Source organism: Vigna unguiculata, chromosome 10 (assembly GCF_004118075.2).
Source record: "Vigna unguiculata cultivar IT97K-499-35 chromosome 10, ASM411807v1, whole genome shotgun sequence".
In the NCBI taxonomy this organism is placed as follows: Eukaryota; Viridiplantae; Streptophyta; class Magnoliopsida; order Fabales; family Fabaceae; genus Vigna; species Vigna unguiculata.
The window spans coordinates 1,582,293-1,599,913 of record NC_040288.1 but is presented as its reverse complement, the minus strand read 5'-3'; the positions used below and the strand labels follow the sequence as shown (position 1 = coordinate 1,599,913).

The 17,621-nt window shown below is 32.7% G+C and overlaps 3 protein-coding genes across 6 annotated transcripts; 1 reads left to right on the top strand and 2 right to left on the bottom strand.

Annotated features, from left to right (window-relative positions):
- Window positions 1-460: 460 nt before the first annotated feature.
- On the top strand, window positions 461-5,985 carry LOC114167446 (ELMO domain-containing protein A-like). 4 transcript variants are annotated; one of them, XM_028052541.1, is made up of 9 exons: window positions 461-851; window positions 2,494-2,603; window positions 3,049-3,117; window positions 3,272-3,387; window positions 3,469-3,523; window positions 4,410-4,530; window positions 4,835-4,882; window positions 5,078-5,172; window positions 5,502-5,859. In XM_028052541.1, the coding sequence occupies exons 1-9, from the start codon at window positions 779-781 to the stop codon at window positions 5,502-5,504; spliced, it is 690 nt and encodes a 229-aa protein (XP_027908342.1). In that variant the 5' UTR covers window positions 461-778; the 3' UTR covers window positions 5,505-5,859. The 4 variants fall into 4 exon arrangements, with proteins under 4 accessions (XP_027908342.1, XP_027908339.1, XP_027908340.1 ...); XM_028052538.1 differs by having other exon boundaries at window positions 463-851; window positions 5,498-5,985; XM_028052539.1 differs by lacking the exon at window positions 461-851 and adding an exon at window positions 1,141-1,254 and having other exon boundaries at window positions 5,498-5,985.
- A 2,672-nt stretch (window positions 5,986-8,657) lies between these two features.
- On the bottom strand, window positions 8,658-10,592 carry LOC114167259 (nucleoside diphosphate kinase 1). Its single transcript, XM_028052285.1, has 4 exons — window positions 10,323-10,592; window positions 9,864-9,912; window positions 9,360-9,591; window positions 8,658-8,970 (listed from the first exon to the last, which is right to left on the bottom strand). Exons 1-4 carry the CDS (start codon window positions 10,374-10,376, stop codon window positions 8,856-8,858), a joined length of 450 nt encoding a protein of 149 aa, XP_027908086.1. The 5' UTR covers window positions 10,377-10,592; the 3' UTR covers window positions 8,658-8,855.
- A 1,242-nt stretch (window positions 10,593-11,834) lies between these two features.
- Window positions 11,835-14,205, bottom strand: LOC114166921 (spore wall protein 2-like). Its single transcript, XM_028051808.1, has 4 exons — window positions 14,188-14,205; window positions 12,512-13,708; window positions 12,140-12,261; window positions 11,835-11,913 (listed from the first exon to the last, which is right to left on the bottom strand). The coding sequence occupies exons 1-4, from the start codon at window positions 14,203-14,205 to the stop codon at window positions 11,835-11,837; spliced, it is 1,416 nt and encodes a 471-aa protein (XP_027907609.1).
- Between the last annotated feature and the right edge of the window lie 3,416 nt (window positions 14,206-17,621).

Genomic DNA, 17,621 nt, shown 5'->3' with positions numbered 1-17,621 from the left:
AAATCATATAATGTTAAAATAAAAAATAATAATTTCCAAATTAAAAACAATTTTTAAATACTCAATTACGTTTCGAAACACTTGGAAATAAAAACATCGTTAATTGAGTTTCCAAGTATTTAATTTTATATATTTTTTAATTGGTCATTTTTGTTTAATCTTTCTCAAATAAGTAACATTTATTATTTTTATTAAAATTTGTATTAAATATATAAATCTAAATTTGAAATGTCCTTTTATTGAATATTTTCCTTTCTAATTCGTTGTCTAGTGTATTTAACAAAAGATATTTTATAAAATAGTAATAATAAAACATTTCTATTTATGACAGCTTTGACCACATTTAATTCCAAGTCACAAACGGTAGCAGCAATAGTAGCAGTAGCACTCTTACTCGTTTTCAAAACGCTTCCGTTTTGCATATATTCTTTTTTCTTTAAATACAGTGTCGTTTCCCATTATTGTGTTGAAAAATTAATTCCATAACCACTCTCTCTCACTGTCTCCCTCTCTTTCTATATCTAACAAAACGCCAACACCATAACCAAAACGACACTCTCTCTCTCATATACACTTCAAAACTTCACACACATAGAAAACTCCTTCTCCTTCTTCCGTGAACCTGTAACTGTTTTCCGCACTCTCAGATCTTCGCGCGGAACCTTTTCCACTTCGATTCGCGTTCTTCGGATTTCGCCAGAATGAGAGATTCAAGGTTATAGATTACGATGCTACAGTAGCAGTAATAGTAGCTTTTTCGGAAAAGAAGAACACGAAAATGGAGGATAGAGGAAGCTCATTCGTTGCTGTGAGGAGAATTCCTCAAGGAGAAACCTGCCATTCAAATTCTGGTAAATTTCAGAACAAAATAAATATAGAAAAACGAAAATGCTTCGAAGTTTCTCGTTTATTTTAGTTTTTTTTCTCGTTAATTTCGCTCTCTCTATGTATATTTAAAGGTTTTTTTCACTGTTCTCTCTGATAGGTTTAATTTTGTACTTGTACTTTGTATTGTGTTGTGTTGTACCTCCTCTTTCCTTTTGCTTTTTTTACTCTCTCTCTTACTCTTTTCTGCAAAATTATAATATATATATATATATATATATATAATATTATTAAATTACCATTAATTAATTACTATTATTATTAGTAGTAGTATCGAATATATGGGCCGGGATCGAGATCGAACCGTTTAGAATAGACCGAATCAAAACGCGAGTTGCGTGATGTTTGCTGCTATTCTTAATTGCATTGGTGGGATGCCGGATTCATTTTTGTTAAATTATTTATTATTTTATTATTATTTTTTGGTATTTTGTTTTCAGAAAAAGAACTTGTGTAACTTTTGCAGCTAGAATTATGCAAATTCAGATGTTAGTTTGTGAGGCTTGGTTGTTCCCGTAGATCTAGCGTTCGTGAAATTGGGTTTTGTTCGTATTGTGTATTGGAAAATGCTGTTCACGTGCTGTGTTTGAAGCTGGTGCCAATAGTTATGATTCAGAGTAAAGCAGTGCAGAGATCTCCTATGATTAAGCGCTGCTGCGTTGGCTCTTTTCATTATTATTATTGTTAATGTGTGTTTCTCTGTTTAAGGGACGATGTGGCATGTGGGTCCACATCCAGGTATAGCCTTAGTTTCTGGATTGACCCTATTGGGAACACAGAAACTACTTGTTAAATGTTATGGAGGCATTTAGGATTGAATAGAACTCAGTTATGATAAAATTCTTACTCAGCAGTTATAGGAAAAGAAAATAAGAAATTGAAATGAATTAAGGTGCTTATACAAGTTCATCAGCTTAGTTCATTTATAAAGAAACTCTTTCATTTGGCTTCCCTGGATGTTGATTTTAATTTCTAGAAAAAGTTTAATTCACTCCATCTTATTTTTTTCTTTTTCATTGGTGCTTGTTGAGAATTTTATCCAAATAGAGCTTTTTTGGTGTTTATGGTATAAGCGCTTATGTGTAAGTGGCTTCTACAATTGGTCATTGAATAGAATTGAACTGCTTTAGGTTGTTTGATGTCTTGATGAGCTTATCTTGAAGATCTTGTTGAAATAATCTGACAACAGTTTTATAGATATACACATCAGAAATTATTATCAGAATCTTTGTAACACTTGTGCAAGTACTTCTGTCATAAAGTAAGCCTAAATAAGTTGTAGATAAAGCTTTTTTGAGCTCCCGCTAAAGATTGTGTCTCGTTTGCCCGGCTATTGAAATTTCTGTACAGCCCATAAGAGACTGTAGTTTGGGGAGATTGGAATGTTGGTTTTTCTGCAATTTTGTATTATTTTGTATTTTAAGGCTTTCTGGTTACGTGTATGAGGATTTGATTACAATAAATTGTAAATTCGGAAAACTAATAGAATGTTGCCACTTTCCGTGTTCTTTGAATCACTGCTTGTTGATCCATTTACTTAGGATGAAATATGCACAAGATAAATTTGGTTAGAATCTTCATTGATGGCAGTTTTTTTTTTTGCTGCAGCTGAGGTTGTGGCAGGGTCAGCAGCATGGCTTGGTCGAGGTCTGTCTTGTGTCTGTGTACAAAGAAGGGATAGTGATGCTTCTAACTCTTTCGATTTAACCCTCGCCCAGGTACTTTTTTGTTATCAGTAGCAGCGCTTAGTTTCTTGTTCAAGTATCTCTGTTAGCAGTGTAAAGATACTACAGTTTTTTATAGAATAAATAAACAAATGAGCATATTATACATGGTAGGCAATATAAACATTTTACGATTTAGGTTTGTGTTGAATGATGTCTTACCAAATATTAAACATAGTGTTAAATTGTATTTCTGGTTACGTGTTTTTTTTTTAATATTTGTTCATTTGTTTATCATCCATATATATTGTATGGTTTTGGAGTGCGAGGAAATTTAAACCGTGACTGCCAATAGCTAGTCAGCTCTTGTGTATAGTGGTAACAAGAAACTCGAGCTCCCTCTACCATATGAAATTTGTGGATCACTTTCTACTTACTTTTCTGGTAAATATTGCTGTTTATAAATTATACCACATGGTGTTGAATTTCCAATTCTCAGGAGGAATGCTTACAGAGGCTGCAGAGACGTATAGATGTTCCCTATGATAGTTCTATTATTGAGCACCAGGTACCTTTGATATTATTACTTTTCAAGTCTGTGAGCAATGTGGCAACCATTACGATGTACACTTTAATCTATGTACTCAGCTCTATCTGCTGTCACTGGCTTATTGCTGTACGTGAAACCTTCAATGCCTTAATAGTGCAATTTACACATTTAGGATGCCCTCAGGGCGTTGTGGAATGCTGCATTTCCTGAAGAAGAGCTTCATGGCTTGATATCTGAGCAGTGGAAGGAAATGGGCTGGCAAGGGAAAGATCCATCAACAGATTTTAGGTACCTATTGTCCTCGTGTTTTTTCACTGCTGAGCTCTTTCCAGCTAATATTGTTAATGATTTCCTCTATATATTTGGCAGGGGTGGTGGTTTTATATCATTGGAAAATTTTCTTTACTTCGCTAGGAATTTCCCGGTACGATTTCTTAACGGGCTTTTCACTCTTGTATGATTTGATAGATTACTTTTGTTGACCAAAATTAAGTTTACAATGGAAAGCATGATAAATAAGAGCTCATCTTAAGTAACATGGAAATTGTATTAGTGTTTGTATTTCTTTCAAGAGAATAGACCTTTAGTTATTAGTTTCTAATAGTGAAAGGGACTTCTGTAGATATAATGTTATTGGTTTTCTCACTCTGTAACGATTTCAGATGAAGTGTGAATTTTGACGTAGGAAAATAGTCTTCTCAATAATTTAGAAAAATGTTTATGTATTCGTGTTTGAACTTTATCCATGATACAAGAATTGTGGCCATATATTTTGTACGATTTGTGTTTGCCATATATTGCACATTCTCTTGCTTTCTGAGATAAAGGTCAAGTAGCAAGTGAGATTGCATTATAAAGGAGAACGATGTTTCAATTAATTGATTTCATTTTATGCCTTTGCCTTTGTTTTAAAATTACACCTAAAGGAAGCTTTGAAGACTCCAAAAGTAAACGTATTTAATCCTCTTTATTGCTTTAGGCCTTCCATAATCAACAATGATATGTGGACACTTCAACCTCTTATTTCTTTTTCTCTTTTTCATCTTGTCATATCGTAATACCTATCTCATTATTACTTCTCTCCCTTCTTTGTCATTCTCTCTCAAGTTGTAGACTAGCTTTTGGTGTCCACAAAACATTATTGTTCCATATTTTACAGTTGTAGCTAACCTAAAAGTCACCCTCGTTACCCTACTAGTTCGTGTTTGTAATTAATTGTTGTTTTGGTCCCGGATAACTAAAAAAAAATTTCGTAAATCTAATCACTTGTTTCCATTCATGTTCTCTATCTTATCCTTTTATTTTTGTAGAAATCCTTCCAGGATCTTTTACGAAAGCAGGAAGGAGATCGATCAGTGTGGGAATATCCATTTGCAGTTGCTGGTGTTAATATCACTTACATGCTGATACAAATGCTGGATCTTGAAGCGGGTTTGTTACTTCTGTTGTTCCGACTTTTTTGTTCGTCGTTATTACTTCTTTGTTCTGTGTTTTTGACACGTCTAAAATGAAGAATTGGGTTATGTATGGTCAACTTCACTGGGTACCCATGATAAAAGTCTACTTAATATTTAAGGTGCTCTGTCAATTTGTATGTTGACATTTTACTTTTGCATAAAGCCGTATAACAAAGGTCACCTGCTATCACTATCTGAGTTATTGATGGTGCCATAGTGTGATACATTGAATCAGCATGTGGATCAGCAACATCTAATAATATGCTTTGCCTTTACAGTCAAGCCACGCAATCTGGTTGGAGCAACTTTTCTAAAATTTCTTGCAGGTAGCCTAACTCTCCCTTTTCGTTTCGTTATTTTCGTCTTGTTGAATTTGGAACAGGATCAGGGAGTGTTGAAACTCTAGTTAAAATGAAAAGGAATTATTTACAATGTTATAGCTTTTACTTGCAAGTTGGAGCCTTCATTTTATTTTTAGCTTGCTGTTCGGGTAACTATATTCATTTCTGTTTATCTGACAGAAAATGAATCAGCTTTTGATCTTCTCTATTGCATAACTTTCAAGCTAATGGATCATCAATGGCTTTCTATGCGGGCCTCATACATGGATTTTAATGTACGTATTCTATGACCTCAGCTTGCTGTAGAAAATCTGTGCATAGATAATTTTTTCATGAGTGTAGAAGTTTGATAAGAATAGAAAACTAGTAAAATTTGTCCATCTTTCAAAATATGTGGAAGATATCCTGGAATTGAAAACTAGTTTGAAAATTTTTATGTTGACTTCATTGAGTAACCAGAACGATCCTTTATGACTAAAATATATTTTTGGTTATTCATGTTTTTACTAAAATTCATATTGATCTTTTGTCTTCTAAAATACTAATGTTGGTAATTTCTTCACTTAAATTTTGGTCCTTTTGTCTCTTAAATTCTGACAGGCAGTGATGAAAGCAACACGACGTCAACTAGAGAAAGAGATTCTGGTTGAAGACATAACCCGGCTTGAAGATTTACCCTCTTACAAATTACTCTCCCGATAGTATCAGTCTCCTATTTTTGGCCATGAGGCTTTTGTATATCATTCCATGCTCCTATCTTAATTTCCACTCTTCTTAATTCAGCAATTTTAACGACATTTCAGCGAGAATGAGCTATATAACATGTAAAACTGATATCATGAGCTTAAATCCTTATACGTGATCTCAACAAGGTTTGAGATTCAGCAGTTAAGTTGAAAGATGATATTTGTTGCCTGAAATGTAAGTTTGCTTGGTGTATTTGATACTTATGATTTCTGGTTTGCCACTTTACCCATATATTTCCTTGCTGTATTAACGGGTAAATGCAGCTTGAGGTAATAATGTGTTTCATAAACCATTATTTCATTTTTATTACCTTCATTAATACACTGCATATTTGTTTGTCAGAATCAATGCTGCATTTAATATTTATTCCAGAAACTTCTAAACATGAACTCTATATGTATATAATGATCTTTCAGTTTCATAGTTCTGTTCATCAGTCATTTTTTAATAGCACATTTTCATGGACAAATTACACTCAACAATCAGTTACCATTATATGTGTATGAGACCGATATAACATGTTAAGTACGATTATTCTTCCCATTATACAACTACCGTTGCATAGAAATTTAACAATGTTTATCAATTACAAGTAATTGTCCACATTCAGATAAAAACTATTTTTTTTTTGGTTATGATCGCTGATACCTTTTTATAAATTGTGATCGTTGTAGTAACAAATTAATGAAAAGGTACCAATATCTCGTTATCTATCAACATTCTACATCTATATAAAGCATTTTATAATTTTTGGTTAATATATCTATATTGTATTCTATCCTAAATATAAATAAATTGTCGTGTACCTTTGTCGTTTTAAGTATACGTGTTTCATAGGATAAAAGTACAAGAACATATAAAAATCCTGATTAGAAACAGATCTTGTATTGCTAAGAAGACATGAATATACGATAAAGCCCAAAGGTAGGTGCGTCATATTGCTTCTCTAACCAACTTAACAATTTCTTGTTTTAATGGTTTGGACAAAATTTATTTACAAGGCATTGTTATCATATATATATATATATATATATATATATATATATATATATATATATATATATTTTGTGTTTACTTTTCGTTTTTCAATTTTACCCTTAATTCATATTTTAAAAATTAATTATTTTATAATTAGTTTATTTTTAACTGTTTTTCTAAATATTTGTTTTATTTTGACCTTTTTTAATAAACTCCTTTTTTAAGAGTTATTTTATTTAATAATCATTTTAAAATTTATTATATATATTTTGACAGCAAATATTATTAATTTTAATTTAAGTTCTTACAAAAATTAAAAGATGTAAATGCACGTGTTTTCGCTAATAATAATAATAATAATTAATAATAAAGATATTAATTATAACTCAAAACTTTAATGAATCTTGTAATTATAACGTGTTCCCTCCAATTTGAACAAAACGAGAGGAAAGAATAAAAAAAAAAGGTACTATAGTTGTGTAAAAAGACAATCATTCACTTATTGCTTTTTTCTTTCGTCGGCCACTGTTTGCTTTAATCTATAATCATTCTTTTAATTTATTTCCATATATTTTTAAAAATACATTACACTTAAAAAATTAACTTTTAAACTTCATTTCTTAGTTAGAGGTTTTTAGGTTATTTATACATCTTAATTTTGTATATACTTAATATACAGAAAAAGAAAAGAACTTTTTCATTTCTACTTTTCTCTTACCAAAAAAATACCTTTATCTTTCTCTCTTTTTTTTTCACTTTTATTCGATGAACCAAGCAAGACTTTTGAGCCTGTCCTTAATTAAAAAGATCATTCACCGTAATCAGGACATGGAAAAAAAAGGTCACAACTTCTTCATGTGTTACTTACTTATCAAAGTTCTAACAATAAATAATGTTAAATTACATTGAATTAATAAGGTTACGAAAAATTAGTTTGCGAATGAATCAAATCAATTAATTTTCTCAATACTTTCAATAATCATAAATTTTCCAAAAAGGTTAATTTATATTATATCTAAATTAGTTTTGATTTATGATAAATATTTAGATCTTCTGTAAATGCTTTTAAAAAATGTCATGCATTACGATCATGCCGACATAGCAAAGCAACTTAACAAAATATAGTAGCGATTTGAATAAAAAAGTTTAGTTATTAGTAAAATTAAGAATCGTTAAGTGGGATGGGGGAAAAGTCGTAGTTAATAGGTAATAAATTTATTTAATTATATAAAATTTGAGCAATTATAACATATCTTCATTTCTTAAAGGACGAAAGCACACTTTCAAAATAATTAAAAATGTTATCAGATCATATCTGATCTTAGCATACATAATTGTACGTGAATGATTCTGAAAGGCACACGAAGGTTCCTTCTATGATGATCATAGTGATAATAATAATAATAGTAAGACAAGAATATTATTGAAGCTTTTGTATTTGAGAGTTTTGATATTCTGTCTCAACTTTTCTCACTTTGCTTTTCACCGAACATTAACAAGGGTGCCTACCAATATTTGTTGTGGCTAATCTTACACGTTCTACAACCAAACATTATTGTAGTTATTAATGTTTTGAAAGCATAATTAAGAAAATCGGAATTTTAAGCGATTTATTATACCATTCCAAGTAAATTATTTAAAGCTAATTTGGAAGACAAATTATTATATTAAAAATTCTAGTTTCAAATTTATTTGATAATATTGAAATTTTTGTTTCAAAGTCACATTTGAATCTCTCCGTGTCAAAACAATATAATAACTCAAAACATCGTCTTAAATCAAGAAAATTATATTCATTTACTTTTAAAATTAATTTAAAATTCAAAACGTATCAAATTGTGAAATGACAAATTTACATCCAAATAATTTAAAAACTAAACATATATTCAATTTAAAAGACTAACTTCGCATAAGCTGTTATAATAATTGTCAAGTTACTTATGAAAACTGTGCAAGTTAATGTGTAAGAGAGATTTATACTTAACAGCACTGCATCATACAAAAGTATCAAGCAAAAACAATAACAACCAAACGATGAGGTAAAGAAAAAGTAGTTTGAGATTTTGATTTATGAGACTGTGAGCATGTTTTCAACAGACATGGCATAAGCATAGACTTGAGATACAAAACCAAGGTACCAACCAAACTCTAACAAAAGTCCATAAATGGACAGAAACAGAAGATGTAGATAATCTGGATCATCCTAAGGTAAGAACAACTTGAGGCATATGGTTTACTCATAGATCCAAGAGTGTTGGGAGCTTTGCCAGTTAACAGAGCCATCAGGGAACCACAATGCAATTTCCTTGCGAGCACTCTCAACTGAATCACTTCCATGGATAACATTCCTACACAACAACAACAACGACAACAACATCAGAAAAACTACCAAACTTCCCTCAAATTCATAGGAAAATCACAACCCATTTGAAAAAGAGAAACACTGTTCACTGAAATTCATTGTGATTCACAACCCCATTTGAAAAGGTATAAAATTTACTTCAAATTGATCTAAAAAATTAATAAAATGTGGATTTGTACATAAACTATAGAAAGAAAAGAGCCATGTTGACTAACATTGACTAAAACACCAACAATTTTTATTTCGATGAATACAAGGAGATAACCTATATCCACATAACTAGATCAGAAACATGAACAATGGAAACACATTTGGTTGCAGCTTGAAAAGATAACTAGATTGAAGAACAAGATTGTGGAGAAAACAAATTTATACCTTCCAATGTCAATAGCATAGTCACCACGAATAGTTCCAGGCTCAGATTGAGCTGGGTTAGTGGCTCCAATTATCTTTCGGCCAGTAAGCACAACATTTTTGCCCTCCCAAATCATGGCAACAACAGGGCCAGAGATAATGTAATCCACCAATCCACTGAAGAAAGGCTTGGCAGATAAATCAGCATAGTGCTTTTCAGCAAAAGCACGCTCCACACTGATTAGTTTCAAACCTGATACCAAATCCCATTAAAAAACAACCGTTTGTTAATAACAATTTCAAAGCTAATAAACTTGATCATAACTCATACTATGAACAAGATTTTGGAGTTGACAACCATGTATCTGGATGAGACTTCAGTTCTAAAATGAGGACCAAGCAAAACAAATTCCGAAAAAACATGAACTATATAGCTTTAGTCTAGATCAGAAACAAAACAATAGGTTCTGAACTTAACTCACAACAAAAATTCAGTACACTATTGAGCAGTTAACTAAAAATTACCTTTCAAGTAGAAACCTTTCTTCTCAAATCTGGCAATGATCTCACCAACCTGAAACAGAATAACTTATCAGCCAAAAACTAATATGCATGAACCTTCAAAGTCAGAACATCAACGTTAAAATACGAATTACCGACACAGAACATCAAACCAACTTACTCAAAACTTCGCAAAACCGAAAAAGAAGTCACTAGCACAGCCATCGGCCCATTTTCAAAACACAAAATTTCCCAAAACCCAGTTCAAATAAACAACTGGAATTAAAAAGAAACACTATAAAACCAAAAACAACCCCCAGTTAAAAAAAAATCGCTTAGAAACTCCACAAACAAGCACATGTACCAACAATTTTCACGAAATTCATTCACAAATCCATAGTTTCCACAAGCCCACGTGAAATTTAACGAATAAAAAGGAACCAAAAAAACAAAAAAAAAATGTTAAGAGAGAATGAAACTCACAAGGCCTCTCTGAACGCCATCAGGCTTGATCATGATGAAGGTTTGCTCGGCCATCTCTCTCTTTTAGATGATTGATTTTGGTGTTCTTAGTAGTAAGTGAGCAAGAGAGAGCGTGAGATATACGATATAGATGTCGGAGAGAAAAAGGGATATTTATATACGGTGCTGATGAGGACTCCAACCCTAACCCTAATTTTCACGAACGAATATTCTGCATTCGGCCTTTGGAATCATTTTCATTTCGCTGTTTTTCTTTTTTTTTCTTCTCTTACCTAAAAATATTCTAATTCTCTCTTTTAGAAAGGAATATTGTAGAATTAATTTCAATATGTTTGCAAAATTTTCTTTTCAATAGAAAGTGTTTTTTAGGCTAAAAGTCTCGTAAATATTTGCAATACTTTAATATTCAAGTCAGTTTCTTGATAGTGTTAGTATAGAGTGTTCGATAAATTATCTTACCTAATGACACTCTTATTTATATTTGTTCTAACGGGCCAAGACTCGTTTTTGGGTTTTGGTGAGGCCCAATTCCCTTTAATCATTCTTATCATAGAGACAATGAGTTAATTAAGGTAAACCATACTTAATATCTCATATGTGATTAATCTTCATTTGATTCTTTGTTGATTATGGCATACTTTCACTACGACTATGCAAATCAAATGATAATATATATCATGGCCGAGAGGGATCCAACAAAGATTTTTTTTTTTTCCATTTTTATTGGTTTTTGATGACGGATCTTCACGTTTGTTTTCCATCGAATGAGTTTACGACAGAGATTTTGCATTTGTATATCACTAAAAAAAATGTGTTAAATACAACGATTATTTATCGTATAAAATAATATTTTAATGACAATTAAAGCTTACATAATTTATTTATTTTTAAAAAAAGTTCCAATGCGAAAAATAATACCTAAAAATATCATTATTTTCATTGTACTGTAATATAATAAAATGTTTCAAATTGTGTAATTTGAATGTAAAATTATTTCAACTATTTAATAATTAACCTCATAATTTATTTTTTCATGAAATAAAAAAAAGTAATATATTATAAACTCTTTATTTAATTACTACATTTATAACTATACATAATTCTAATACTTAAATATAATTATATAAAAAATTATTTATTTAAATATAATAATAGTTATATTCATTTTTTTAATATTAGTGATATTTAATAGGAAAATCAGATAGAATAGAAGAATTTTCTTTAAAAAACATAGTATCTAAGATAATGAATAAAAATAAAACTAAGTGTTGATTATATCAATATACTTCAAGCGTTAGATCAATTCAGTACTCTTTCAAGAACTAAATATACAAAATAGAGTAAATTCTAGAATAAAATAAGATTTCAACAAATGGAGACAATAACACATGAAGCAAAATCAGAGTAGAATTCAAAGAAAATCCAACATCTTAAACAACGGTTTCCCAACCCTTGGAATAAAAAATTCAAACATATTGAAACTACTCATAGTAATCCGAGGGAAAATTACTACTACATGAGTACGGTAAAAGCCAATATCCCTAACTTTACCTTCTTATGTTGTTGCAACCCATATTCCTTCACAAAAAACCTACAAAACCATACAATAATCAACCATAAATCTAGCACTATTTTCTTAAATACAATGTACTTTTTACAAGTTCAGGAAATAGTTAAATATGAAGAATTATCAATAATAAACAATAAGTATTTGTAAATTTCACGGAAAGTAGATCACAAATGTAAAATGAATACTTTGTGATATACCTAATACAACTTCAATTCAAATGCATTTATTAGACTAATGTAAGATGCACCGGTGTATATGTAGACATATATGAAAAAGAAATATGATATCAGTCTTCTCAATAGTGACACTCTTAACTTTCTTAGAAGAGGAAGGAGTTTCTGAAGCAAACGTATTTGGTCTCTTCTTGCCCTGATCCACATCCAAAAGAGTCACTTATGATTTGGTTTAGAAACTCTATGTATTATTATAATAAAAGACAGTATATCTTGTGACAAATCAAAAAAATACATAAATGATACAACAGGAAAAAAAATATCTTACTTAAACAAACTATATATTGTATTTTATATTGTATTTTTGATATTCAAAATAATGCATTTTAATACAAATAAAATAGATTAAATAAAACATTAATTTAAATCACTAGTGACCAATATACCTCATCAGAAATTTCAAGTTCATCATTATCGATACCTTCAGAACCGTCAGCACCACCAACACAATTGCCATGACCGCCAACACCACCAGTACGACAACAACAATTATCAGCATTGCCAACATGATTGCGACCATCGCCAACACCGTGACGACCATTCTGATTGTAACCATCCTTGTTGTAATTGTCCTTGTCATAATCATCCATGTCGTAACCTTCCTCATCGTAACCGTTCTTATCGTAACCATCCTTGTCATAACCGTTCTTATCGTAACCGTCCTTGTCATAATCGTTCTTATCGTAACCGTCCTTGAAGTAACCGTCCTTGTCATAGTCATCCTTGTTATAATCGTCCTCGTCGTAACCGTCCTTGTCGTATCCATCCTTGTTGTAACCGTCATCGTTGTAACCATCTTTGTCATAACCGTCCTTGTCATAATCGTCTTCGTCATAACCGTCTTCATCATAACCGTCTTTGTCATAACCATCCTTGTCAAAACCATCTTTGTCAAAACCATCTTTGTCGTAACCGTCCTTGTCGTAACCGTTTTTATCGTAACCGTTTTTATCGTAATCATCCTTGAAGTAACCGTCCTCGTGGTAGTCGTCCTTGTTGTAGCCGTCCTTGTTGTAACCGTCATCGTTGTAATCGTCCTTGTCGTAACCGTCCTTATCATAATCGTCCTTATCGTTAAAACCATCTTTGTCATAACCGTCCTTGTCATAATCGTCCTCGTCGTAACCATCCTTGTTGTAACCTTCCTCATCGTAACCATCCTTGTCGTAACCATCTTTGTCGTAACCGTCCTTGTCGTAACCATCTTTGTCATAACCGTCCTTGTCATAATCGTCCTTAAAGTAGCCATCCTCATCGCAGTCGTTCTCATCGTAGTCATCCTTGTCATAACCGTCCTCGCCGTAACCTTCTTTGTCATAACCGTCCTTGTCGTAACCGTCCTTATTGTAACCATTTTCATCATGATCGTCCTCATCATAATCGTCTTTGTTGTAACCGTCCTCGTCGTAACCATCCTTGTTGTAACCATCCTCGTCGTAACCGCTAAAATCGTCGCCAAAATCACTATCACTACCACTAGCGCCGCCACCATCACCACCACCACCCCCACCCCCAATATCACTACCACTACCACTACCACTACCACTACCATCGTCACCGCCATCGCTACCTCCATCACCTCCCTTGCAATTTCAACCGCCACCACCAATCTCTACTTGTTTTGCCGATGCATTTTCCATGGAAAAGGATTTAGAGGGCTTGGTAACCTTTGCACCTTTAGCTTTAGTTATAGATTTTCTTAAAAGAATTTAACTATTAGCTATCACATGCTAATAAAGACAGCTAAAAACATATCTACAATACAACATTATCTTGACCTTTCAAATTACACCAAATAAAACCATGCTTGAGCAAACAAATTACATAAAAGAACAGTAATAATAGTTTAGAGAGAAATGAATGATCTCACCATAAAAGTAAAAAATGTTACCCCGTCAATAATAACACACAACACATAAGTTAAGGAAAAGTGAAACATGAATCAAATATGTAATTGAATTTTAATTTAGTAAAAAAATATTTATCTCAATGCCACAAATATATAACCATTACAATAAAAAATTTAAACAAACCATTAACATGAACCAAATAGGTCTAGAACCATGGTTTTAACATTCATCGATAATGCATAAAATTGCATTCAAATTAGGTCTATTTGAGCCACAATTGCAATCACAATCTCAGTAAATAAATAAATAAGTTACAGACAAATAAGATCAATAAGCCTTTTGAAAACCTTCACATAAAGATTTTAGAATAAACGTTATTTTTTCTCTAAAAAATAACAATATAAATTAATGAATCAAAGCGTAAAATGAAGGAATGATACGTTAGAACTTTGTATCCAGAAAAAAATGGACTAGCACTTTTCGAAGGATACTGCAAAAGATGACACAGAAAAAGAATGAAGCATAGAAAAAGAAAAAGATGAGAGAAAAAGTTACCCCGAAACTTCATTGGTGAGTCCATTTGCAGAACAGCGTCCTTAGGGCTTTTTAAGTTCTCCGCACTTCTTTCTTCTTCTTTGTCCTTTTATTTCTCTTGAAAACAAAAAATATCTTATTAGTTTTACTTTGAATATACTTGATATATATTTATTTTTAAATAATATATTAATTTAGCTTTACTCTTTATTATACTGACATAATCAATCAATATTATTGTTACTAACAAACACACGTGTACGTGTGATTGCATTTTTTAATTTTCATAAAAATTTAAGTTAAAATTAATAATATATATATATAATTATTTTTTTAAATAGTTGTTAAATATAAATTAAAAAAATAAAATATGTATACAAAAAAATGGTTTAAGATAAAATAGATTTTTAGAATAACTGTAAGGCCCGTTAATATTATTCCTTATTTTTCCTGCCCTAAACTAAAGGGCTGCCCTTGTAAGTGGGCCTAAGGGCTGACCCAGTAGATAAAACCCTTATCAGCTGTCCTAAGTCACATTTTCCTTTCATTTCAGAGAACCTAAATTGCAGCCGTCAACCCCCTCCGCTAGGGTTTTGCTTCCACTGTCACGTTGAGCTAAGAGAACTCGTGGTCCATGTAAGTATCTCTTTTAGCCGTACTGGTTTCCTTTTTACCATCTTTTCGTGATTTCGGTTGAAAGCCTCTGTTAACGTCATTTGTTTGGTTCTGTTCCACCCTATTTCAGCCCATAGTCCATCCTTAGAGCTGTTGCGTTCGTGGTCGTGTCGTCGGGGCCTTAGCTAAACTTTTCCAAGTACGGGGAAGTTAGAGTTTTTGAGTCTTGAACGATTTTCTGGCTGGTTTTGATGTTTGTTAGGTATTGCATGAACTGTATGTTTGTGATGAATGTGTGAACGATCTTGGACTATTGCTTGGGTATGGATATGTGACTGTTGCAGGAAAGGCAGTGGCGAGATCTGTCAATCTCGCCCAGGCTAGAGTAACTCGCCCAGGCGAGACCTGCAGGAGCAACCAGGGTTTCGCGAACCCTCGCCCAGGCGGAGGACTCTGGTTTTGAGCGAGGCCAGTCTCGCTCAGGCGAGAGCCACTCGCCTAAGCAAGGAGGAGTGAAGGCTTGGAACGCTGTTGTGGTCTAGCCCAGGCGAGGGACGCCACTGTTGGGCGAGAGGTTGTCTCGCCCATGCGAGCCAGGACTCGCCTAAGCGAGCCAGGACTCGCCTAAGCGAGCCTGCGAGGAAATCCCAGCATTTGTCGCGATCTCGCCTAAGCGAGGGTCTATCGCCTAAGCGAGAATACCCCTCTCGCCTCAGCGAGGGCTCTTGGCTTGAGCGAGATATGTTGCAGGTTGGATGACTCTCTTAAATTGATAATTAGATTGTTGGTTATGATGTGTTTTGTATGAGGTATGAAGTTTGTGAATTGAAAGGCATGGTATGATCTGTGTTATAAATTGTATAAATGATTATGCATGTTGGGAGGAGATTATATGTGGGGAATTGTGAGCTTAGCATGATTTCTACATGAATTGTACATGAGAAGTTGGATACATATGTATGTGCGTGTGGTCACAAACCTGGCATGAGCAACAATGGATCTTGATGGTTGGTAAACCTTTGGTATGGTTTTGGTATGAGGAGAAACACTTTACTCGTGATTGGGAATAACGAGTTGGTAATGATTCAATAGATGAGAAATAAGGATTTGGTTATGGATTTTGGTTTGAAATCTTATGTGCAATGTATGTGTAAATTCTTGGTTGTTTATATATGTTGGTCCGTGTCAGTGCTTAATTCTTTGGAGTCTCTAAGTGAGACTTTCAGGGTTGCGCTTTAGTGATCGGGACGTAATTCCATGGCCCCTGTTAGTGGGTGTCCATGGTGGTGCCCCATCTGTATAACTAGGTAAGGATTCAAGGTAAGGTTGCATCCTGACACTCTAAGGAGTCAGTTAGTCTCACCTAGAGCGGACTGACTCATGTGGTGAGAGTAGCAGGAGGCCTGAAATTCATTAAGGGCTAACCTTGTGGTGAGGGAAAATTGATTCATTATAACACTTGTAACACATAGCTCGGGGGTGATCAGAGGTATCCACCACAAGTGCAAGCATCCGCTGAATCCGACCGAGTTATACGTATCCGGATGAGTCGAGTCGAGTCTTAGTGTATTGATTGGAAAGTCATAACATGTTGGGATGTTGTATGGATATTGAATGGTGAAAATATATATTTGACTGTATGATAAAAATGTTGTTGGCTCTAGCTTACCCTGTTGTTGTGTGGTTGTCTTGTATGTGGTTCTTCTTTCTTGCGATGATCATCAATTTTATTGATGGGAGCAAATAGGCGAGATTCTCGTGGTCAGCAAGGAAACGGCGATTCCGCTGCTTAGCCATCGGGGCTGGATCTCTTTAATTTCTTCATGGTTCGTTAGGGCTATGGCCCATGTATTGTTACGCCTTGCTATTCTTTTCTCTTTTGGCTAGACTTGTATTTGGTTTCCGTTGGTATCGTGGTGTGCCCAAGTTGTAGGAGTTGTGTTAAAGACCCCAGGACTACACTACAGTACTATTTTGTGTGACGTTTCCTTTAATTTCGCGTAATAATTAAATGGGGCGTTACAATAACGATTAAAATTAAATTATTTATAAAATAATTAATTTTTAAAATAATTGTGGATAAAACTGGAATAATGAAATGTGGACACAAAAAGAGAGTATATCTTTGTGTATTATTATAGATGATTATTATTATTATTATTTTATTAGAAAAGGTTAGTGTCATGTAAAAAAGATTTTTCTTCTATTAAAATATTTTGCAAATCTTTTCAATTAATAAAAATACTCAACTGAAATGATTAAATTAATTATAATGAACATATTTTATATAATTGTTTACATGATATATTTATATATTTTTTATTATATGTTTGTCTGTTTGTATATTTTGATCAGGTTAATTGTTGCTATTTTAAAATTAATGTAATTATGATGATTAAAATTAATATAGAGTTTTCTTTTATTAATTACACATTCTTAAATTAAGACGATGACAATAAAGTTTAAATACGAAGAGTCCATCAGTTATAATACTTTT